Source organism: Salvelinus fontinalis, unplaced genomic scaffold (assembly GCF_029448725.1).
Source record: "Salvelinus fontinalis isolate EN_2023a unplaced genomic scaffold, ASM2944872v1 scaffold_0593, whole genome shotgun sequence".
Lineage (NCBI taxonomy): Eukaryota > Metazoa > Chordata > Actinopteri > Salmoniformes > Salmonidae > Salvelinus > Salvelinus fontinalis.
In genome coordinates, this window is record NW_026600802.1 from 18,262 (window position 1) to 42,983 (window position 24,722).

The 24,722-nt window shown below is 46.3% G+C and overlaps 2 protein-coding genes across 2 annotated transcripts; both read left to right on the forward strand.

Annotated features, from left to right (window-relative positions):
• Positions 1-1,453: 1,453 nt before the first annotated feature.
• LOC129846584 (uncharacterized) lies at positions 1,454-14,362 on the forward strand. The gene is made up of 12 exons (XM_055914529.1): positions 1,454-1,475; positions 1,533-1,664; positions 4,659-4,790; positions 6,653-6,784; positions 6,916-7,005; positions 8,889-9,020; positions 9,152-9,241; positions 10,747-10,878; positions 11,010-11,099; positions 12,799-12,930; positions 13,062-13,151; positions 14,226-14,362. The coding sequence occupies exons 1-12, from the start codon at positions 1,454-1,456 to the stop codon at positions 14,360-14,362; spliced, it is 1,311 nt and encodes a 436-aa protein (XP_055770504.1).
• Positions 14,363-16,290: 1,928 nt separating this feature from the next.
• On the forward strand, positions 16,291-24,669 carry LOC129846585 (equistatin-like). The gene is made up of 7 exons (XM_055914530.1): positions 16,291-16,303; positions 17,570-17,701; positions 17,831-17,920; positions 19,254-19,385; positions 21,340-21,429; positions 24,273-24,404; positions 24,536-24,669. Exons 1-7 carry the CDS (start codon positions 16,291-16,293, stop codon positions 24,631-24,633), a joined length of 687 nt encoding a protein of 228 aa, XP_055770505.1. The 3' UTR covers positions 24,634-24,669.
• The last annotated feature ends 53 nt before the right edge of the window (positions 24,670-24,722 follow it).

The following is a 24,722-nucleotide window of genomic DNA, read 5'->3' on the forward strand; positions in this document are numbered from 1 at the left end:
GCCAATAGGGGAACAGGGTCCCATATAGGATGCAGTCTCCTGACCAGGGCCCAAAGGGGAACAGGGTCCCATATAGGATGCAGTCTCCTGACCAGGGCCAATAGGGGAACAGGGTCCCATATAGGATGCAGTCTCCTGACCAGGGCCCAAAGGGGAACAGGGTCCCATATAGGATGCAGTCTCCTGACCAGGGCCAATAGGGGAACAGGGTCCCATATAGGATGCAGTCTCTTGACCAGGGCCAATAGGGGAACAGGGTCCCATATAGGATGCAGTCTCCTGACCAGGGCCCAAAGGGGAACAGGGTCCCATATAGGATGCAGTCTCCTGACCAGGGCCAATAGGGGAACAGGGTCCCATATAGGATGCAGTCTCCTGACCAGGGCCAATAGGGGAACAGGCTCCCATATAGGATGCAGTCTCCTGACCAGGGCCCAAAGCGGAACAGGGTCCCATATAGGATGCAGTCTCCTGACCAGGGCCCTTCAGGGAACAGGGTCCCATATAGGATGCAGTCTCCTGACCAGGGCCCAAAGGGGAATAGGGTCCCATATAGGATGCAGCCTCCTGACCAGGGCCCAAAGGGGAACAGGGTCCCATATAGGATGCAGTCTCCAGACCAGGGCCCAAAGCGGAACAGGGTCCCATATAGGATGCAGTCTCCTGACCAGGGCCCTTCAGGGAACAGGGTCCCATATAGGATGCAGTCTCCTGACCAGGGCCCAAAGGGGAACAGGGTCCCATATAGGATGCAGTCTCCTGACCAGGGCAAATAGGGGAACAGGGTCCCATATAGGATGCAGTGTCCTGACCAGGGCCAATAGGGGAACAGGGTCCCATATAGGATGCAGTCTCCTGACCAGGGCCCTTCAGGGAACAGGGTCCCATATAGGATGCAGTCTCCTGACCAGAGCCCAAAGGGGAACAGGCTCCCATATAGGATGCATTCTCCTGACCAGGGCCCCATATAGGATGCAGTCTCCTGACCAGTGCCCAAAGGGGAACAGGGTCCCATATAGGATGCAGTCTCCTGACCAGGGCCAATAGGGGAACAGGGTCCCATATAGGATGCTGTCTCCTGACCAGGGCCAATAGGGGAACAGGGTCCCATATAGGATGCAGTCTCCTGACCAGGGCCCAAAGGGGAACAGGGTCCCATATAGGATGCTGTCTCCTGACCAGGGCCAATAGGGGAACAGGGTCCCATATAGGATGCAGTCTCCTGACCAGGGCCAATAGGGGAACAGGGTCCCATATAGGATCCAGTCTCCTGACCAGGGCCAAATAGGGGAACAGGGTCCCATATGGGATGCAGTCTCCTGACCAGGGCCAATAGGGGAACAGGGTCCCATATAGGATGCAGTCTCCTGACCAGGGCCCAAACGGGAACAGGGTCCCATATAGGATACAGTCTCCTGACCAGGGCCAATAGGGGAACAGGGTCCCATATAGGATGCAGTCCATGATTCCAGAATGTATATCCATCATTGTTATGTTATGTCCATATTACAATGTATGTTCCCTGTATCCAGATGCTACGATACGACCCAAGACCCCGTGTGAGCGTGCTAGAGATGATGTGATAAATGGCCTAATTGGAGCCTTCATCCCCACATGTGACGCCGCTGGACAATACACCCCTGAGCAACGTTCCGGCTCTACAGGTTAACACACACACTCATACAAGCCCACAGTAAATTATCCAATTCAGTTGAACGTGACAATTAAATATCTTACTGTAAAATGTGTAAATATTGTCTATGTAACAGGTTATTAACATGTCTTTCTGGTAGGTCAATGTTGGTGTGTGAACAGTTCTGGACAGAAGATCCTGGGTACTGAGACTCTACCAGGCACTGCTAGAATCAACTGTTCCACACAGAGTAAGTGAGGCCCTGTGGTCTCATCCAACACCATCACCACTTTAAACTCCAACACATCACTACTATTGCTTCCTACCTTGGATATCTTTAAACTTTCTTTACAAGATGCTCCACTGATTTCAGAATCATGATCTCTCTTCTTCTTGTGTCTTTCTGTACTATGATCTCTCTTCATTCTTTCTTTCAGTATCAGGATCTCTCTTCTGCTTGTGTCTTTCTGTATCACGATCTCTCTTCCTCCTGTGTCTTTCTGTATCACGATCTCTCTTCTTCCTGTGTCTTTCTGTATCAGGATCTCTCTTCTACCAGTGTTTTTCCACTTCCGACCATTCAGTTCATTAACCCTCATCCTCCAGCTACATTCCATCAGAACTGACAGCCATATTGTTCTCATTCCAGCACAGCTGTTGCTTAAACAACTATTTCTTAATTTCCTGCATTTTTTCTGCACTACTCGCCGCCATTTCGGACCTCCAACTCTCCGTGCGGGGTTCCAGAGGGAGGGTTCTGACTGGACGGGTCTTTAAAAAGTAGAGGAGGGAGAGGTAGATTTTAACCTGTTTGGGGTGCAAGCCCGAAATCGGACGAAAATGACAACAGCTGCAGGGCGCGAAATTCAAAATCTATTTTTTAAAAATATTTAACTTTTACACATTAACAAGTCCAATACAGCATTTGAAAGATAAACATCTTGTCAATCCAGCCAACATGTCCGATTTTTTAAATGTTTTACAGAGAAAACACCACATATATTTATGTTAGCTCACCACCAAATACAAAAGTGGACAGACACGTATGGATATGATTATGAAGTATGAATTATGATTCAAGTAGCATGCAAAAGCCAACCGAAATAAACTAAAACCAACCTAAAGAGCCCAGAAAAAACTACCTCAGATGACAGTCATATAACATGTTACACAATAAATCTATGTTTTGTTCATAAAAAGTGCATATTTTAGCTATAAATCAGTTTTACATTGATGCTACCCAAAAATGCTAACACATAGCTAGAGTCTGAATCCAGACGGGAGTAGCCAGAGAAAATACATACACCAACGTCGGCTACTAATTACACCTCATAAAACATTTCAGAAAAACATATGGTGGATAGCTAATGAAAGACAGATATCGTGTGAATAAAGCCAACATTTCCGATTTTTGAAGTGTTTTACAGCGAAAACACAATATATCGTTATATTAGCTAACAACATAAGCTAGCATAAGTCAGCACTAGCATTGGTCAAGCGCTAGCCTAGCACAGTTAGCCCAGTTAGCACAGCACAGCTCAACAGATATATGAAAAAGCATCCCAAATTGGGTCTTATCTTTGTTGATATTCCATCAGAATGTTGTAACGGGGTCCAATGTCCAGTAGAGTCTTTAGTTGGGTTCCAGAACGAATTATTTCCCTCTTTGGTTAGCAAGCACAATAGCATTGCGGCGCTACACAGCGTTTCTTCAAAAAATTCTTCCGTCGTATCACATCTAAAGTCCAGAATAAATTGCAATAATATAATTAAAGTATATTGAAAAAACATACTTTAGGATGATTTTGTGACATGTATCAAATAATATCGTAGTCAGACATCATATTCACCGTTATCTACCTTGTTCCAGAAGCCGAGACCAAATTCTGCTTCGCGCCCGGATTTTTTTTTTAACTGCGCAGGTCTCACAAGAAGGTGTGTTATTCAGTCCATGGACGAGATATTCGACTCCTTTCAATTCTCACTTCCGCATTACAGCCTGACGAAGGCGTGTGACGTGTTTATATGGTCCCAAGTCAAAGGGCCTTTTATAGAGAAGGTCTTAAAGAGACACATCGCATTTTGGAAATCTCAATTCGGCTGGGAAAAGGGCTATAAAAATATTTCTGTTCGACTTAGAGAAACAATTCAAACCTTTTTAGAAACTATAGACTGTTATCTATCCAACAGTAGTAAATATATGCATATTGGAAAATAAAAAGTTTCTTAGGAGGCCGTTTGAAAATGTGCACACATTTTCCAGTTTTTTCAATATTCAGCTTGCAGCCCAAACAGGTTAACTCACAGGCAGGACAGAGAGAGAGAGACCCAGTGAAGACCTTTGAAGATCTCTGAAGGAGTGAAGCAACAACTGAAGATTTCAGAAATGTACATCTGAAATGGCTTCCTATTCAGTATAGGGCACTGCTTCTGACCAGGGCCTATAGGGGAACGGGTCCCATATAGGATGCAGTCTCGTGACCAGGGCCAAAGGGGAACAGGGTCCCATATAGGATGCAGTCTCCTGACCAGGGCCCAAAGGGGAACAGGGTCCCATATAGGATGCAGTCTCCTGACCAGGGCCAATAGGGGAACAGGGTCCCATATAGGATGCAGTGTCCTGACCAGGGCCAATAGGGGAACAGGATCCCATATAGGATGCAGTGTCCTGACCAGGGCCAATTGGGGAACAGGGTCCCATATAGGATGCAGTCTCCTGACCAGGGCCAATAGGGGAACAGGGTCCCATATAGGATGCAGTCTCCTGACCAGGGCCCAAAGGGGAACAGGGTCCCATATAGGATGCAGTCTCCTGACCAGGGCCAATAGGGGAACAGGGTCCCATATAGGATGCAGTGTCCTGACCAGGGCCAATAGGGGAACAGGGTCCCATATAGGATGCAGTCTCCTGACCAGGGCCAATAGGGGAACAGGGTCCCATATTGGATGCAGTCCATGATTCCAGAATGTATATCCATCATTGTTATGTTATGTCCACATTACAATGTATGTTCCCTGTATCCAGATGCTACGATCCGATCCAAGACCCCCTGTGAGCGTGCTAGAGATGATGTGATAAATGGCCTAATTGAAGCCTTCATCCCCACATGTGATGTCGCTGGACAATACACCCCTGAGCAATGTTTCGGCTCTACAGGTTAACACAAACACTCATACAAGCCCACAGTAAATTCTCCAATTGAGTTGAACGTGACAATTAAATCTCTTACTGTAAAATGTGTAAATATTGTCTATGTAACAGGTTATTTAGATGTCCAATTCTGGTAGGTTACTGTTGGTGTGTGAACAGTTCTGGACAGAAGATCCTGGGTACTGAGACTCTACCAGGCACTGCTAGAATCAACTGTTCCACCCAGAGTAAGTGAGGCCCTGTGGTCTCATCCAACACCATCACCACTTTAAACTCCAACACATCACTACTGTTGCTTCCTACCTTGCATATCTTTAAACTTTCTTTACAAGATGCTCCACTGATTTCAGAATCATGATCTCTCTTCTTCCTGTGTCTTTCTGTATCACGATCTCTATTCCTCCTGTGTCCTTCTGTATCATGATCTATCTTCTTCCTGTGTCTTTCTGTATCAGGATCTCTCTTCTTCTTTTGTCTTTCTGTATCACGATCTCTCTTCTTCCTGTGTCTTTCTGTATCAGGATCTCTCTTCTTCCTGTGTTTTTCCACTTCCGACCATTCAGGTCATTAACCCTCATCCTCCAGCTACATTCCATCAGAACTGACAGCCATATTGTTCTCATTCCAGCACAGCTGTTGCTTAAACAACTATTTCTTAATTTCCTGCATTTTTTCTGCACTAATCGCCGCCATTTCGGACCTCCTACTCTCTGTGCGGGGTTCCAGAGGGAGTGTTCTGACTGGACGGGTCCTTAAAAAGTAGAGGAGGGAGAGGTAGAATTTAACTCACAGGCAGGACAGAGAGAGAAAGAGAGAGACCCAGTGAAGACCGTTGAAGATCTCTGAAGGAGTGAAGCAACATCTGAAGATTTCAGAAATGTACATCTGAAATGGCTTCCTATTTAGTATAGGGCACTGCTTCTGACCAGGGCCAATAGGGGAACAGGGTCCCATATAGGATGCAGTCTCCTGACCAGGGCCATAGGGGAACAGGGTCCCATATAGGACGCAGTCTCCTGACCAGGGCCAATAGGGGAACAGGGTCCAATATAGGATGCAGTCTTCTGACCGGGGCCAATAGGGGAACAGGGTCCCATATAGGATGCAGTCTCCTGACCAGGGCCAATAGGGGAACAGGGTCCCATATAGGATGCAGTCTCCTGACCAGGGCCAATAGGGGAACAGGGTCCCATATAGGATGCAGTCTCCTGACCAGGGCCAATAGGGGAACAGGGTCCCATATAGGATGCAGTCTTCTGACCAGGGCCCAAAGGGGAACAGGGTCCCATATAAGATGCAGTCTCCTGACCAGGGCCCAAAGGGGAACAGGGTCCCATATAGGATGCATATAGGATACACGGTCCCGTGTGGCTCAGTTGGTAGAGCATGGCGCTTGCAACGCCAGGGTTGTGGGTTCATTTCCCACGGGGGGACCAGGGTTCAATTCCCACGGGGGGACCACGATGAATATGTATGAACTTTCCAATTTGTAAGTCGCTCTGGATAAGAGCGACTGCTAAATGACTTAAATGTAAATGTAAACGTAAATGATGCTGTCTCCTGACCAGGGCCAATAGGGGAACAGGGTCCCATATAGGATGCAGTCTCCTGACCAGGGCCCGAAGGGGAACAGGGTCCCATATAGGATGCAGTCTCCTGACCAGGGCCATAGGGGAACAGGGTCCCATATAGGATGCAGTGTCCTGACCAGGGCCAATAGGGGAACAGGGTCCCATATAGGATGCAGTCTCCTGACCAGGGCCCAAAGGGGAACAGGGTACCATATAGGATGCAGTCCATGATTCCAGAATGTATATCCATCATTGTTATGTTATGTCCACATTACAATGTATGTTCCCTGTATCCAGATGCTACGATCCGACCCAAGACCCCCTGTGAGCGTGCTAGCGATGATGTGATAAATGGCCTAATTGAAGCCTTCATCCCCACATGTGATGTCGCTGGACAATACACCCCTGAGCAATGTTCCGGCTCTACAGGTTAACACACACACTCATACAAGCCCACAGTAAATTATCCAATTCAGTTGAACGTGACAATTAAATCTCTTACTGTAAAATGTGTAAATATTGTCTATGTAACAGGTTATTAACATGTCCAATTCTGGTAGGTTACTGTTGGTGTGTGAACAGTTCTGGACAGAAGATCCTGGGTACTGAGACTCTACCAGGCACTGCTAGAATCAACTGTTCCACACAGAGTAAGTGAGGCCCTGTGGTCTCATCCTACACCATCACCACTTTAAACTCCAACACATAACTACTCTTGCTTCCTAACCTTGGATATCTTTATACTTTCCTTACAAGATGCTCCACTGATTTCAGAAACATGATCTCTCTTCTTCCTGTATATTTCTCTGTCACAATCTCTCTTGTTCCTGTCTTTCTGTATCATGATCTCTCTTCTTCCTGTGTCCTTCTGTATCTTGATCTCTCTTCTTCCTGTGTCCTTCTGTATCTTGATCTCTCTTCTTCCTGTGTCTTTCTGTATCTTGATCTCTCTTCTTCCTGTGTCTTTCTGTACTATGATCTCTCTTCATTCTTTCTTTCAGTATCACGATCTCTCTTCTTCTTGTGTCTTTCTGTATCACGATCTCTCTTCCTCCCGTTTCTTTCTGATCACGATCTCTCTTCTTCCTGTGTCTTTCTGTATCAGGATCTCTCTTCTTCCTGTGTTTTTCCACTTCCGACCATTCAGGTCATTAATCCTCATCCTCCAGCTACATTCCATCAGAACTGACAGCCATATTGTTCTCATTCCAGCACAGCTGTTGCTTAAACAACTATTTCTTCATTTCCTGCATTTTTTCTGCACTAATCGCCGCCATTTCGGACCTCCTACTCTCTGTGCGGGGTTCCAGAGGGAGTGTTCTGACTGGACGGGTCCTTAAAAAGTAGAGGAGGGAGAGGTAGATTTTAACTCACAGGCAGGACAGAAAGAGAAAGAGAGAGACCCAGTGAAGACCTTTGAAGATCTCTGAAGGAGTGAAGCAACATCTGAAGATTTCAGAAATGTACATCTGAAATGGCTTCCTATTCAGTATAGGGCACTGCTTCTGACCAGGGCCAATAGGGGAACAGGGTCCCATATAGGACGCAGTCTCCTGACCAGGGCCAATAGGGGAACAGGGTCCCATGTAGGATGCAGTCTCCTGACCAGGGCCAATAGGGGAACAGGGTCCCATATAGGATGCAGTCTCTTGACCAGTGCCAATAGGGGAACAGGGTCCCATATAGGATGCAGTCTCCTGACCAGGGCCCAAAGGGGAACAGGCTCCCATATAGGATGCAGTCTCCTGACCAGGGCCCCATATAGGATGCAGTCTCCTGACCAGGGCCCAAAGGGGAACAGGGTCCCATATAGGATGCAGTCTCCTGACCAGGGCCCAAAGGGGAACAGGGTCCCATATAGGATGCATATAGGATACACGGTCCCGTGTTGCTCAGTTGGTAGAGCATGGCGCTTGCAACGCCAGGGTTGTGGGTTCATTTCCCACGGGGGGACCAGGGTTCAATTCCCACGGGGGGACCAGGATGAATATGTATGAACTTTCCAATTTGTAAGTCGCTCTGGATAAGAGCGTCTGCTAAATGACTTAAATGTAAATGTAAATGTAAATGATGCTGTCTCCTGACCAGGGCCCAAAGGGGAACAGGGTCCCATATAGGATGCAGTCTCCTGACCAGGGCCCAAAGGGGAACAGGGTCCCATATAGGATGCAGTCTCCTGACCAGGGCCAATAGGGGAACAGGGTCCCATATAGGATGCAGTCTCCTGACCAGGGCCAATAGGGGAACAGGGTCCCATATAGGATGCAGTGTCCTGACCAGGGCCAATAGGGGAACAGGGTCCCATATAGGATGCAGTCTCCTGACCAGGGCCCAAAGGGGAACAGGGTCCCATATAGGATGCAGTGTCCTGACCAGGGCCAATAGGGGAACAGGGTCCCATATAGGATGCAGTCTCCTGACCAGGGCCCAAAGGGGAACAGGGTCCCATATAGGATGCAGTCCATGATTCCAGAATGTATATCCATCATTGTTATGTTATGTCAGTATTACAATGTATGTTCCCTGTATCCAGATGCTACGATACGACCCAAGACCCCCTGTGAGCGTGCTAGAGATGATGTGATAAATGGCCTAATTGGAGCCTTCATCCCCACATGTGACGCCGCTGGACAATACACCCCTGAGCAATGTTCCGGCTCTACAGGTTAACACACACACTCATACAAGCCCACAGTAAATTATCCAATTGAGTTGAACGTGACAATTAAATCTCTTACTGTAAAATGTGTAAATATTGTCTATGTAACAGGTTATTAACATGTCCAATTCTGGTAGGTTACTGTTGGTGTGTGAACAGTTCTGGACAGAAGATCCTGGGTACTGAGACTCTACCAGGCACTGCTAGAATCAACTGTTCCACCCAGAGTAAGTGAGGCCCTGTGGTCTCATCCAACACCATCACCACTTTAAACTCCAACACATCACTACTCTTGCTTCCTAACCTTGGATATCTTTAAACTTTCTTTACAGATGCTCCACTGATTTCAGAATCATGATCTCTCTTCTTCTTGTGTCTTTCTGTATCACGATCTCTCTTCCTCCTGTGTCTTTCTGTATCACGATCTCTCTTCTTCCTGTGTCTTTCTGTATCAGGATCTCTCTTCTTCCTGTGTTTTTCCACTTCCGACCATTCAGGTCATTAACCCTCATCCTCCAGCTACATTCCATCAGAACTGACAGCCAAATTGTTCTCATTCCAGCACAGCTGTTGCTTCAACAACTATTTCTTAATTTCCTGCATTTTTTCTGCACTAATCGCCGCCATTTCGGACCTCCAACTCTCTGTGCGGGGATCCAGAGGGAGTGTTCTGACTGGACGGGTCCTTAAAAAGTAGAGGAGGGAGAGGTAGATTTTAACTCACCGGCAGGACAGAGAGAGAGAGACCCAGTGAAGACCTTTGAAGATCTCTGAAGGAGTGAAGCAACAACTGAAGATTTCAGAAATGTACATCTGAAATGGCTTCCAATTCAGTATAGGGCACTGCTTCTGACCAGGGCCAATAGGGGAACAGGGTCCCATATAGGATGCAGTCTTCTGACCAGGGCCAATAGGGGAACAGGGTCCCATATAGGATGCAGTCTCCTGACCAGGGCCCAAAGGGGAACAGGGTCCCATATAGGATGCAGTCTCCTGACCAGGGCCCAAAGGGGAACAGGGTCCCATATAGGATGCAGTCTCCTGACCAGGGCCCAAAGGGGAACAGGGTCCCATATAGGATGCAGTCTCCTGACCAGGGCCCAAAGGGGAACAGGGTCCCATATAGGATGCAGTCTCCTGACCAGGGCCCAAAGGGGAACAGGGTCCCATATAGGATGCAGTCTCCTGACCAGGGCCATAGGGGAACAGGGTCCCATATAGGATGCAGTCTCCTGACCAGGGCCCAAACGGGAACAGGGTCCCATATAGGATGCAGTCTCCTGACCAGGGCCCAAAGCGGAACAGGGTCCCATATAGGATGCAGTCTTCTGACCAGGGCCAATAGGGGAACAGGATCCCATATAAGATGCAGTCTCCTGACCAGAGCCCAAAGGGGAACAGGGTCCATATAGGATGCTGTCTCCTGACCAGGGCCAATAGGGGAACAGGGTCCCATATAGGATGCAGTCTCCTGACCAGGGCCAATAGGGGAACAGGGTCCCATATAGGATGCAGTCTCCTGACCAGGGCCAATAGGGGAACAGGGTCCCATATAGGATGCAGTCTCCTGACCAGGGCCAATAGGGGAACAGGGTCCCATATAGGATGCAGTCTCCTGACCAGGGCCCAAAGGGGAACAGGGTCCCATGTAGGATGCAGTCCATGATTCCAGAATGTATATCCATCATTGTTATGTTATGTCCACATTACAATGTATGTTCCCTGTATCCAGATGCTACGATCCGACCCAAGACCCCCTGTGAGCGTGCTAGAGATGATGTGATAAATGGCCTAATTGAAGCCTTCATCCCCACGTGTGATGTCGCTGGACAATACACCCCTGAACAATGTTCCGGCTCTACAGGTTAACACACACACTCATACAAGCCCACAGTAAATTATCCAATTCAGTTGAACGTGACAATTAAATCTCTTACTGTAAAATGTGTAAATATTGTCTATGTAACAGGTTATTAACATGTCCAATTCTGGTAGGTTACTGTTGGTGTGTGAACAGTTCTGGACAGAAGATCCCGGGTACTGAGACTCTACCAGGCACTGCTAGAATCAACTGTTCCACACAGAGTAAGTGAGGCCCTGTGGTCTCATCCAACACCATCACCACTTTAAACTCCAACACATCACTACTATTGCTTCCTACCTTGGATATCTTTAAACTTTCTTTACAAGATGCTCCACTGATTTCAGAATCATGATCTCTCTTCTTCTTGTGTCTTTCTGTATCACGATCTCTCTTCCTCCTGTGTCTTTCTGTATCACGATCTCTCTTCTTCCTGTGTCTTTCTGTATCAGGATCTCTCTTCTTCCTGTGTTTTTCCACTTCCGACCATTCAGGTCATTAACCCTCATCCTCCCGCTACATTCCTTCAGAACTGACAGCCAAATTGTTCTCATTCCAGCACAGCTGTTGCTTCAACAACTATTTCTTAATTTCCTGCATTTTTTCTGCACTAATCGCCGCCATTTCGGACCTCCAACTCTCTGTGCGGGGATCCAGAGGGAGTGTTCTGACTGGACGGGTCCTTAAAAAGTAGAGGAGGGAGAGGTAGATTTTAACTCACCGGCAGGACAGAGAGAGAGAGACCCAGTGAAGACCTTTGAAGATCTCTGAAGGAGTGAAGCAACAACTGAAGATTTCAGAAATGTACATCTGAAATGGCTTCCTATTCAGTATAGGGCACTGCTTCTGACCAGGGCCAATAGGGGAACAGGGTCCCATATAGGATGCAGTCTCCTGACCAGGGCCATAGGGGAACAGGGTCCCATATAGGATGCAGTCTCCTGACCAGGGCCCAAACGGGAACAGGGTCCCATATAGGATGCAGTCTCCTGACCAGGGCCCAAAGCGGAACAGGGTCCCATATAGGATGCAGTCTTCTGACCAGGGCACAAAGGGGAACAGGGTCCCATATAGGATGCAGTCTCCTGACCAGGGCCCAAAGGGGAACAGGGTCCCATATAGGATGCAGTCTCCTGACCAGGGCCAATAGGGGAACAGGGTCCCATATAGGATGCAGTCTCCTGACCAGGGCCAATAGGGGAACAGGGTCCCAAATAGGATGCAGTCTCCTGACCAGGGCCAATAGGGGAACAGGGTCCCATATAGGATGCAGTCTCCTGACCAGGGCCAATAGGGGAACAGGGTCCCATATAGGATGCAGTCTCCTGACCAGGGCCAATAGGGGAACAGGGTCCCATATAGGATGCAGTCTCCTGACCAGGGCCAATAGGGGAACAGGGTCCCATATAGGATGCAGTCTCCTGACCAGGGCCCTTCAGGGAACAGGGTCCCATATAGGATGCAGTCTCCTGACCAGGGCCCTTCAGGGAACAGGGTCTCATATAGGATGCAGTCTCCTGACCAGGGCCCAAAGCGGAACAGGGTCCCATATAGGATGCAGTCTCCTGACCAGGGCCAATAGGGGAACAGGATCCCATATAGGATGCAGTCTCCTGACCAGGGCCAATAGGGGAACAGGATCCCATATAGGATGCAGTCTCCTGACCAGGGCCCAAACGGGAACAGGGTCCCATATATGATGCAGTCTCCTGACCAGGGCCCAATAGTGGAACAGGGTCCCATGTAGGATGCAGTGTCCTGACCAGGGCCAATAGGGGAACAGGGTCCCATATAGGATGCAGTCTCCTGACCAGGGCCAATAGGGGAACAGGGTCCCATATAGGATGCAGTCCATGATTCCAGAATGTATATCCATCATTGTTATGTTATGTCCATATTACAATGTATGTTCCCTGTATCCAGATGCTACGATCCGATCCAAGACCCCCTGTGAGCGTGCTAGAGATGATGTGATAAATGGCCTAATTGGAGCCTTCATCCCTACGTGTGATGTCGCTGGACAATACACCCCTGAGCAATGTTCCGGCTCTACAGGTTAACACACACACTCATACAAGCCCACAGTAAATTATCCAATTCAGTTGAACGTGACAATTAAATCTCTTACTGTAAAATGTGTAAATATTGTCTATGTAACAGGTTATTAACATGTCCAATTCTGGTAGGTTACTGTTGGTGTGTGAACAGTTCTGGACAGAAGATCCTGGGTACTGAGACTCTACCAGGCACTGCTAGAATCAACTGTTCCACCCAGAGTAAGTGAGGCACTGTGGTCTCATCCAACACCATCACCACTTTAAACTCCAACACATCACTACTATTGCTTCCTACCTTGGATAACTTTAAACTTTCTTTACAAGATGCTCCACTGATTTCAGAATCATGATCTCTCTTCTTCTTGTGTCTTTCTGTATCACGATCTCTCTTCCTCCTGTGTCTTTCTGTATCACGATCTCTCTTCTTCCTGTGTCTTTCTGTATCAGGATCTCTCTTCTTCCTGTGTTTTTCCACTTCCGACCATTCAGTTCATTAACCCTCATCCTCCAGCTACATTCCATCAGAACTGACAGCCAAATTGTTCTCATTCCAGCACAGCTGTTGCTTAAACAACTATTTCTTAATTTCCTGCATTTTTTCTGCACTAATCGCCGCCATTTCGGACCTCCAACTCTCTGTGCGGGGATCCAGAGGGAGTGTTCTGACTGGACGGGTCCTTAAAAAGTAGAGGAGGGAGAGGTAGATTTTAACTCACCGGCAGGACAGAGAGAGAGAGACCCAGTGAAGACCTTTGAAGATCTCTGAAGGAGTGAAGCAACAACTGAAGATTTCAGAAATGTACATCTGAAATGGCTTCCTATTCAGTATAGGGCACTGCTTCTGACCAGGGCCAATAGGGGAACAGGGTCCCATATAGGATGCAGTCTCCTGACCAGGGCCATAGGGGAACAGGGTCCCATATAGGATGCAGTCTCCTGACCAGGGCCAATAGGGGAACAGGGTCCCATATAGGATGCAGTCTCCTGACCAGGGCCCAAAGGGGAACAGGGTCCCATAAAGGATGCAGCCTCCTGACCAGGGCACAAAGGGGAACAGGGTCCCTTATAGGATGCAGTCTCCTGACCAGGGCCCAAAGGGGAACAGGGTCCCATATAGGATGCAGTCTCCTGACCAGGGCCCAAAGGGGAACAGGGTCCCATATAGGATGCAGTCTCCTGACCAGGGCCAATAGGGGAACAGGGTCCCATATAGGATGCAGTCCATGATTCCAGAATGTATATCCATCATTGTTATGTTATGTCCACATTACAATGTATGTTCCCTGTATCCAGATGCTACGATCCGATCCAAGACCCCCTGTGAGCGTGCTAGAGATGATGTGATAAATGGCCTTATTGGAGCCTTCATCCCCACATGTGACGCCGCTGGACAATACACCCCTGAGCAATGTTCCGGCTCTACAGGTTAACCTTTCACGAGTATCTACCCCGGGTCCGGGAGCACCCCCCACCCCCCCCACACTGAGTAGCATCGCTAGCATAGCGTCACAATTAAATAGTTGCATCTAAATATCATTAAATCACAAGTCCAAGACACCTAATGAAAGATACAGATCTTGTGAATAAAGCCACCATTTCAGATTTTTAAAATGTTTTACAGGGAAGACAAAATATGTAAATCTATTAGCTAACCACGTTAGCAAAAGACACCACTTTTCTAACTCCATCAGTTTCTTACTCCATCAGGTGCTATCACCAATTCGGCTAAACTAAGATATTGATAGCCACTAACCAAGAAAAAACCTCATCAGATGACAGTCCGATAACATATTTATGGTATAGGATAGGTTTTGTTAGAAAAATTTGCATATTTCAGGTAGATATCATAGTTTACAATTGCACCCACCGTCACAAATGGACTAGAATAAATACATAGAGCAACGTGTTTACCTAATTACTAATCATCAAACATTTTGTAAAAATACACAGCATACACTAATCGAAAGACACAGATCCTGTGAATACAGACAATATTTCAGATTTTCTAAGTGTCTTACAGCGAAAACACAATAAATCGTTATATTAGCATAGCACATGTGCAAACATTACCCCAGAATTGATTCTAGCCAAAGAGAGCGATAACGTAAACATCGCCAAAATATATTAATTTTTTCACTAACCTTCTCAGAATTCTTCAGATGACACTCCTGTAACATCATATTACTTCATACATATACAGTTTGTTCAAAAATGTGCATATTTAGCCACCAAAATCATGGTTAGACAATGACAAAAGTTGCCCAGCTGGTCAGACAATGTCGTGCGCCATTGTAGACAGTGATCTAGTCGTATACATAAATACTCATAAACGTGACTAAAAAATATAGGGTGGACAGCGATTGATAGACAATTTAATTCTTAATACAATCGCTGATTTACATTTTTTTAATTATCCTTACTTTTCAATAGTTTGCGCCAAGCGAAGCTACGTCTAACAAAATGGCGTCATAAGCGATTAACATTTTTAGACAGAAACACGATTTATCATAATAAATTGTTCTTACTTTGAGGTGTTCTTCCATCAGAATCTTGGGCAAAGAATCCTTTCTTGGGTCTAATCGTCTTTTGGTCGAAAGCTGTCCTCTTGCCATGTGGAAATGCCCACTGCGTTCGGCATGAACTGGAAACCTGCCCGGCGCTTCAAAGTGTCTCAGAAATAAATGTCCCAAAATGCGCACTAAACGGATATAAATTGCTATAAAACGGTTTAAATTAACTACCTTATGATGTTTTTAACTCCTATAACGAGTAAAAACATGACCTGAGAAATATTACTGGCTACACTAATGCTTGGAAAAAGAGCAGGTCGGTGTCCACCGCGCGCCCGACGCAGCTGGAAAAGAGTTCCTACCTACACGTTTTTTTGATTTATAGTGGCTGTGATTGCGCAATCGATACCATTCAAAGCGTCATCACGTAAAGGCATCCAGGGGAAGACGTAAGCAGTGTCCGTATCCTGATAGCGTTCACAGTGGCCTTTAAACTGACTCCAGATCAGGGGCCAAAATGTGTGAAATCTGACTCCATGTCAGGGAAATTGCTGTAGAATGAGTTGTGTTCCACTCAGAGACAAAATTCCAACGCCTATAGAAACTAGAGAGTGTTTTCTATCCAATAATAGTAATAATATGCATATTGTACGAGCAAGAATTGAGTAGGAAGCCGTTTAATCTGTAATGCAATTATGCTAATGAGAAAACAGCACCCCCTGTAGTCGCAAGAAGTAAACACACACACGCATACAAGCCCACAGTAAATTCTCCAATTCAGTTGAACGTGACAATTAAATCTCTTACTGTAAAATGTGTAAATATTGTCTATGTAACAGGTTATTAACATGTCCAAATCTGGTAGGTTACTGTTGGTGTGTGAACAGTTCTGGACAGAAGATTCTGGGTACTGAGACTCTACCAGGCACTGCTAGAATCAACTGTGCCACACAGAGTAAGTGAGGCCCTGTGGTCTCATCCAACACCATCACCACTTTAAACTCCAACACATCACTACTATTGATTCCTACCTTGGATATCTTTAAACTTTCTTTACAAGATGCTCCACTGATTTCAGAATCATGATCTCTCTTCTTCTTGTGTCTTTCTGTATCACGATCTCTCTTCCTCCTGTGTCTTTCTGTATCTTGATCTCTCTTCTTCCTGTGTCCTTCTGTATCTTGATCTCTCTTCTTCCTGTGTCTTTCTGTATCTTGATCTCTCTTCTTCCTGTGTCTTTCTGTACTATGATCTCTCTTCATTCTTTCTTTCAGTATCACGATCTCTCTTCTTCTTGTGTCTTTCTGTATCACGATCTCTCTTCCTCCCGTTTCTTTCTGATCACGATCTCTCTTCTTCCTGTGTCTTTCTGTATCAGGATCTCTCTTCTTCCTGTGTTTTTCCACTTCCGACCATTCAGGTCATTAATCCTCATCCTCCAGCTACATTCCTTCAGAACTGACAGCCATATTGTTCTCATTCCAGCACAGCTGTTGCTTAAACAACTATTTCTTAATTTCCTGCATTTTTTCTGCACTAATCGCCGCCATTTCGTACCTCCAACTCTGTGCGGGGATCCAGAGGGAGTGTTCTGACTGGACGGGTCCTTAAAAAGTAGAGGAGGGAGAAGTAGATTTTAACTCACAGGCAGGACAGAGAGAGAGAGACCCAATGAAGACCTTTGAAGATCTCTGAAGGAGTGAAGCAACATCTGAAGATTTCAGAAATGTACATCTGAAATGGCTTCCTATTTAGTATAGGGCACTGCTTCTGACCAGGGCCAATAGGGGATCAGGGTCCCATATAGGATGCAGTCTTCTGACCAGGGCCAATAGGCGAACAGGGTCCCATATAGGATGCAGTCTCCTGACCAGGGCCCAAAGGGGAACAGGGTCCCATAAAGGATGCAGCCTGCTGACCAGGGCACAAAGGGGAACAGGGTCCCATATAGGATGCAGTCTCCTGACCAGGGCCCAAAGCGGAACAGGGTCCCATATAGGATAAAGTCTCCTGACCAGGGCCCAAAGGGGAACAGGGTCCCATATAGGATGCAGTCCATGATTCCAGAATGTATATCCATCATTGTTATGTTATGTCCATATTACAATGTATGTTCCCTGTATCCAGATGCTACGATACGACTCAAGACCCCCTGTGAGCGTGCTAGAGATGATGTGATACATGGCCTAATTGAAGCCTTCATCCCCACGTGTGATGCCGCTGGACAATACACGACTGAGCAATGTTTCGGCTCTACAGGTTAACACACACACTCATACAATCCCACAGTAAATTCTCCAATTCAGTTGAACGTTACAATTAAATCTCTTACTGTAAAATGTGTAAATATTGTCTATGTAACAGGTTATTAACATGTCTTTCTGGTAGGTTACTGTTGGTGTGTGAACAGTTCTGGACAGAAGATCCTGGGTACTGAGACTCTACCAGGCACTGCTAGAATCAACTGTGCCACACAGAGTAAGTGAGGCACTGTGGTCTCATCCAACACCATCACCACTTTAAACTCCAACACATCACTACTATTGCTTCCTACCTTGGATAACTTTAAACTTTCTTTACAAGATGCTCCACTGATTTCAGAATCATGATCTCTCTTCTTCTTGTGTCTTTCTGTACTATGATCTCTCTTCCTCCTGTGTCTTTCTGTATCACGATCTCTCTTCTTCCTGTCTCTTTCAGTATCACGATCTCTCTTCTTCCTGTCTCTTTCAGTATCATGATCTCTCTTCATTCTTTCTTTCAGTATCAGGATCTCTCTTCTGCTTGTGTCTTTCTGTATCACGATCTCTCTTCCTCCTGTGTCTTTCTGTATCACGATCTCTCTTCTTCCTGTGTCTTTCTGTATCAGGATCTCTCTTCTTCCTGTGTTTTTCCACTTCCGACCATTCAGTTCATTAACCCTCATCCTCCAGCTACATACCATCAGAACTGACAGCCATATTGTTCTCATTCCAGCACAGCTGTTGCTTCACCAACTATTTCTTAATTTCCTGCATTTTTTCTGCACTACTCGCCGCCATTTCGGACCTCCAACTCTCCGTGCGGGGTTCCAGCGGGAGGGTTCTGACTGGACGGGTCCTTAAAAAGTAGAGGAGGGAGAGGTAGATTTTAACTCACAGGCAGGACAGAGAGAGAGAGACCCAGTGAAGACCTTTGAAGATCTCTGAAGGAGTGAAGCAACAACTGAAGATTTCAGAAATGTACATCTGAAATGGCTTCCTATTCAGTATAGGGCACTGCTTCTGACCAGGGCGTATAGGGGAACAGGGTCCCATATAGGATGCAGTCTCGTGACCAGGGCCAAAGGGGAACAGGGTCCCATGTAGGATGCAGTCTCCTGACCAGGGCCAATAGGGGAACAGTCTCCCATATAGGATGCAGTCTCCTGACAAGGGCCCAAAGGGGAACAGGGTCCCATATAGGATGCAGTCTCCTGACCAGGGCCAAAAGGGGAACAGGGTCCCATATAGGATGCAGTCTCTTGACCAGGGCCAATAGGGGAACAGCGTCCCATATAGGATGCAGTGTCATGACCAGGTTCCAAAGGGGAACAGGGTCCCATATAGGATGCAGCCTCCTGACCAGGGCCCAAAGGGGAACAGGGTCCCATATAGGATGCAGTCTCCTGACCTGGGCCCAAAGGGGAACAGGGTCCCATATAGGATGCAGTCTCCTGACCAGGGCCAATAGGGGAACAGGGTCCCATATTGGATGCAGTCCATGATTCCAGAATGTATATCCATCATTGTTATGTTATGTCCATATTACAATGTATGTTCCCTGTATCCAGATGCTACGATCCGATCCAAGACCCCCTGTGAGCGTGCTAGAGATGATGTGATAAATGGCCTATTTGGAGCCTTCATCCCCACATGTGACGCCGCTGGACAATACACCCCTGAGCAATGTTCCGGCTCTACAGGTTAACCTTTCACGAGTATCTACCCCGGGTCCGGGAGCACCCCCCCCCCCCCCCCCCCCCACACTGAGTAGCATCGCTAGCATAGCGTCACAATCAAATAGTAGCATCTAAATATCATTAAATCACAAGTCCAAGACACCTAATGAAAGGTACAGATCTTGTGAATAAAGCCACCATTTCAGATTTTTAAAATGTTTTACAGGGAAGACCAAATATGTAAATCTATTAGCTAACCACGTTAGCAAAAGACACCACTTTTCTAACTCCATCAGTTTCTTACTCCATCAGGTGCTATCACCAATTCGGCTAAACTAAGATATTGATAGCCACTAACCAAGAAAAAACCTCATCAGATGACAGTCCGATAACATATTTATGGTATAGGATAGGTTTTGTTAGAAAAATGTGCATATTTCAGGTAGATATCATAGTTTACAATTGCACCCACCGTCACAAATGGACTAGAATAAATACATAGAGCAACGTGTTTACCTAATTACTAATCATCAAACATTTCGTAAAAATACACAGCATACACTAATCGAAAGACACATATCCTGTGAATACAGACAATATTTCAGATTTTCTAAGTGTCTTACAGCGAAAACACAATAAATCGTTATATTAGCATAGCAAATGTGCAAACATTACCCCAGCATTGATTCTAGCCAAAGAGAGCGATAACGTAAACATCGCCAAAATATATTAATTTTTTCACTAACCTTCTCAGAATTCTTCAGAGGACACTCCTGTAACATCATATTACAACATACATATACAGTTTGTTCAAAAATGTGCATATTTAGCCACCAAAATCATGGTTAGACAATGACAAAAGTTGCCCAGCTGGTCAGACAATGTCGTGCGCCATTTTAGACAGTGATCTAGTCGTATACATAAATACTCATAAACGTGACTAAAAAATATAGGGTGGACAGCGATTGATAGACAATTTAATTCTTAATACAATCGCTGATTTACATTTTTTAAATGATCCTTACTTTTCAATAGTTTGCGCCAAGCGAAGCTACATCTACCAAAATGGCGTCATAAGCGATTAACATTTTTAGACAGAAACACGATTTATCATAATAAATTGTTCTTACTTTGAGGTGTTCTTCCATCAGAATCTTGGGCAAAGAATCCTTTCTCGGGTCTAATCGTCTTTTGGTCGAAAGCTGTCCTCTTGCCATGTGGAAATGCCCACTGCGTTCGGCATGAACTGGAAACCTGCCCGGCGCTTCAAAGTGTCTCAGAAATAAATGTCCCAAAATGCGCACTAAACGGATATAAATTGCTATAAAACGGTTTAAATTAACTACCTTATGATGTTTTTAACTCCTATAACGAGTAAAAACATGACCTGAGAAATATTACTGGCTACACTAATGCTTGGAAAAAGAGCAGGTCGGTGTCCACCGCGCGCCCGCCGCATCTGGAAAAGAGTTCCTACCTACACGTTTTTTTGATTTATAGTGGCTGTGATTGCGCAATCGATACCATTCAAAGCGTCATCACGTAAAGGCATCCAGGGGAAGACGTAAGCAGTGTCCGTATCCTGATAGCGTTCACAGTGGCCTTTAAACTGACTCCAGATCAGGGGCCAAAATGTGTGAAATCTGACTCCATGTCAGGGAAATTGCTGTAGAATGAGTTCTGTTCCACTCAGAGACAAAAGTCCAACGCCTATAGAAACTAGAGAGTGTTTTCTATCCAATAATAGTACTAATATGCATATTGTACGAGCAAGAATTGAGTAGGAAGCCGTTTAATCTGTAATGGAATTATGCTAACGAGAAAACAGCACCCCCTGTAGTCGCAAAGAGTTAACACACACACGCATACAAGCCCACAGTAAATTATCCAATTCAATTGAACGTGACAATTAAATATCTTACTGTTAAATGTGTAAATATTGTCTATGTAACAGGTTATTAACATGTCTTTCTGGTAGGTTACTGTTGGTGTGTGAACAGTTCTGGACAGAAGATCCTGGGTACTGAGACTCTACCAGGCACTGCTAGAATCAACTGTGCCACAGAGAGTAAGTGAGGCCCTGTGGTCTCATCCAACACCATCACCACTTTAAACTCCAACACATCACTACTCTTGCTTCCTAACCTTGGATATCTTTATACTTTCATTACAAGATGCTCCAATGATTTCAGAAACATGATCTCTCTTCTTCCTGTGTCTTTCTCTGTCACAATCTCTCTTCTTCCTGTCTTTCTGTATCATGATCTCTCTTCTTCCTGTGTCCTTCTGTATCTTGATCTCTCTTCTTCCTGTGTCTTTCTGTACTATGATCTCTCTTCATTCTTTCTTTCAGTATCAGGATCTCTCTTCTTCTTGTGTCTCTGTATCACGATCTCTCTTCTTCCTGTGTCTTTCTGTACTATGATCTCTCTTCTTCCTGTGTCTTTCTGTATCACGATCTCTCTTCTTCCTCTGTCTTTCTGTACAATGATCTCTCTTCATTCTTTCTTTCAGTATCAGGATCTCTCTTCCTCCTGTGTCTTTCTGTATCACGATCTCTCTTCTTCCTGCGTCTTTCTGTATCAGGATCTCTCTTCTTCCTGTGTTTTTCCACTTCCGACCATTCAGTTCATTAACCCTCATCCTCCAGCTACATTCCATCAGAACTGACAGCCATATTGTTTTCATTCCAGCACAGCTGTTGCTTAAACAACTATTTCTTAATTTCCTGCATTTTTTCTGCACTAATCGCCGCCATTTCGGACCTCCAACTCTCTGTGCGGGGATCCAGAGGGAGTGTTCTGACTGGACGGGTCCTTAAAAAGGAGAGGAGGGAGAGGTAGATTTTAACTCACAGGCAGGACAGAGAGAGAAAGAGAGAGACCCAGTGAAGACCTTTGAAGATCTCTGAAGGAGTGAAGCAACATCTAAAGATTTCAGAAATGTACATCTGAATGGCTTCCTATTTAGTATAGGGCACTGATTCTGACCAGGGCCAATAGGGGAACAGGGTCCCATATAGGATGCAGTCTCCTGACCAGGGCCAATAGGGGAACAGGGTCCCATGTAGGATGCAGTCTCCTGACCAGGGCCAATAGGGGAACAGGCTCCCATATAGGATGCAGTCTTCTGACCAGGGCCAATAGGGGAACAGGGTCCCATATAGGATGCAGTCTCCTGACCAGGGCCAATAGGGGAACAGGGTCCCATATAGGTATTAGTCTCCTGACCAGGGCCAATAGGGGAACAGGCTCCCATATAGGATGCAGTCTTCTGACCAGGGCCAATAGGGGAACAGGGTCCCATATAGGATGCAGTCTCCTGACCAGGGCCAATAGGGGAACAGGGTCCCATATAGGATGCAGTGTCCTGACCAGGGCCAATAGGGGAACAGGGTCCCATATAGGATGCAGTCTCCTGACCAGGGCCAATAGGGGAACAGGGTCCCATATAGGATGCAGTGTCCTGACCAGGGCCAATAGGGGAACAGGGTCCCATATAGGATGCAGTGTCCTGACCAGGGCCAATAGGGGAACAGGGTCCCATATAGGATGCAGTCTCCTGACCAGGGCCCAAAGGGGAACAGGGTCCCCTTTGGGCCCTGATTCTGATTTCAGAATCAGGATCTCTCTTCTTCCTGTGTCCTTCTGTATCACGATCTCTCTTCTCCCTTTGTCTTTCTGTATCACGATCTCTCTTCTTCCTGCGTCTTTCTGTATCAGGATCTCTCTTCTTCCTGTGTTTTTCCACTTCCGACCATTCAGGTCATTAACCCTCATCCTCCAGCTACATTCCATCAGAACTGACAGCCATATTGTTCTCATTCCAGCACAGCTGTTGCTTAAACAACTATTTCTTAATTTCCTGCATTTTTTCTGCACTAATCGCCGCCATTTCGGACCTCCAACTCTCTGTGCGGGGTTCCAGAAGGAGGGTTCTGACTAGACGGGTCCTTAAAAAGGAGAGGAGGGAGAGGTAGAATTTAACTCACAGGCAGGACAGAGAGAGAAAGAGAGAGACCCAGTGAAGACCTTTGAAGATCTCTGAAGGAGTGAAGCAACATCTGAAGATTTCAGAAATGTACATCTGAAATGGCTTCCTATTCAGTATAGGGCACTGCTTCTGACCAGGGCCAATAGGGGAACAGGGTCCCATATAGGACGCAGTCTCCTGACCAGGGCCAATAGGGGAACAGGGTCCCATGTAGGATGCAGGCTTCTGACCAGGGCCCAAAGGGGAACAGGGTCCCATATAGGATGCAGTCTCCTGATCAGGGCCAATAGGGGAACAGGGTCCCATATAGGATGCAGTCTCCTGACCAGGGCCAATAGGGGAACAGGCTCCCATGTAGGATTCCGTCTCCTGACCAGGGCCCAAAGGGGAACAGGGTCCCATATAGGATGCAGTCTCCTGATCAGGGCCAATCGGGGAACAGGGTCCCATATAGGATGCAGTCTCCTTACCAGGGCCAATAGGGTAACAGGGTCCCATATAGGATGCAGTCTCCTGACCAGGGCCCAAAGGGGAACAGGGTCCCATATAGGATGCAGTCTCTTGACCAGGGCCAATAGGGGAACAGGGTCCCATATAGGATGCAGTCTCCTGACCATGGCCCAAAGGGGAACAGGGTCCCATATAGGATGCAGTCTCCTGACCAGGGCCAATAGGGGAACAGGCTCCCATGTATGATTCCGTCTCCTGACCAGGGCCCAAAGGGGAACAGGGTCCCATATAGGATGCAGTCTCCTGACCAGGGCCCAAAGCGGAACAGGGTCCCATATAGGATGCAGTCTCCTGACCAGGGCCAAAAGCGGAACAGGGTCCCATATAGGATGCAGTCCATGATTCCAGAATGTATATCCATCATTGTTATGTTATGTCCATATTACAAAGTATGTTCCCTGTATCCAGATGCTACGATACGACCCAAGACCCCCTGTGAGCGTGCTAGAGATGATGTGATAAATGGCCTAATTGGAGCCTTCATCCCTACGTGTGATGTCGCTGGACAATACACCCCTGAGCAATGTTCCGGCTCTACAGGTTAACACACACACTCATACAAGCCCACAGTAAATTATCCAATTCAGTTGAACGTTACAATTAAATCTCTTACTGTAAAATGTGTAAATATTGTCTATGTAACAGGTTATTAACATGTCCAATTCTGGTAGGTTACTGTTGGTGTGTGAACAGTTCTGGACAGAAGATCCTGGGTACTGAGACTCTACCAGGCACTGCTAGAATCAACTGTGCCACACAGAGTAAGTGAGGCCCTGTGGTCTCATCCAACACCATCACCACTTTAAACTCCAACACATCACTACTATTGCTTCCTAACCTTGGATATCTTTATACTTT

Bases quoted from the DNA above. Each gene is read 5' to 3' on its own strand.
- LOC129846584 (XM_055914529.1), top strand. From the start codon at position 1,454: ATGCAGTCCATGATTCCAGAAT. The intron at 6,785-6,915 runs GTTAACACACAC...CAATTCTGGTAG, and splicing joins GCAATGTTCCGGCTCTACAG to GTTACTGTTGGTGTGTGAAC. The intron at 13,152-14,225 runs GTAAGTGAGGCA...CCCTGTATCCAG, and splicing joins AATCAACTGTTCCACCCAGA to ATGCTACGATCCGATCCAAG.
- LOC129846585 (XM_055914530.1), top strand. The intron at 17,921-19,253 runs GTAAGTGAGGCA...CCCTGTATCCAG, and splicing joins AATCAACTGTGCCACACAGA to ATGCTACGATCCGATCCAAG. The intron at 21,430-24,272 runs GTAAGTGAGGCC...CCCTGTATCCAG, and splicing joins AATCAACTGTGCCACAGAGA to ATGCTACGATACGACCCAAG.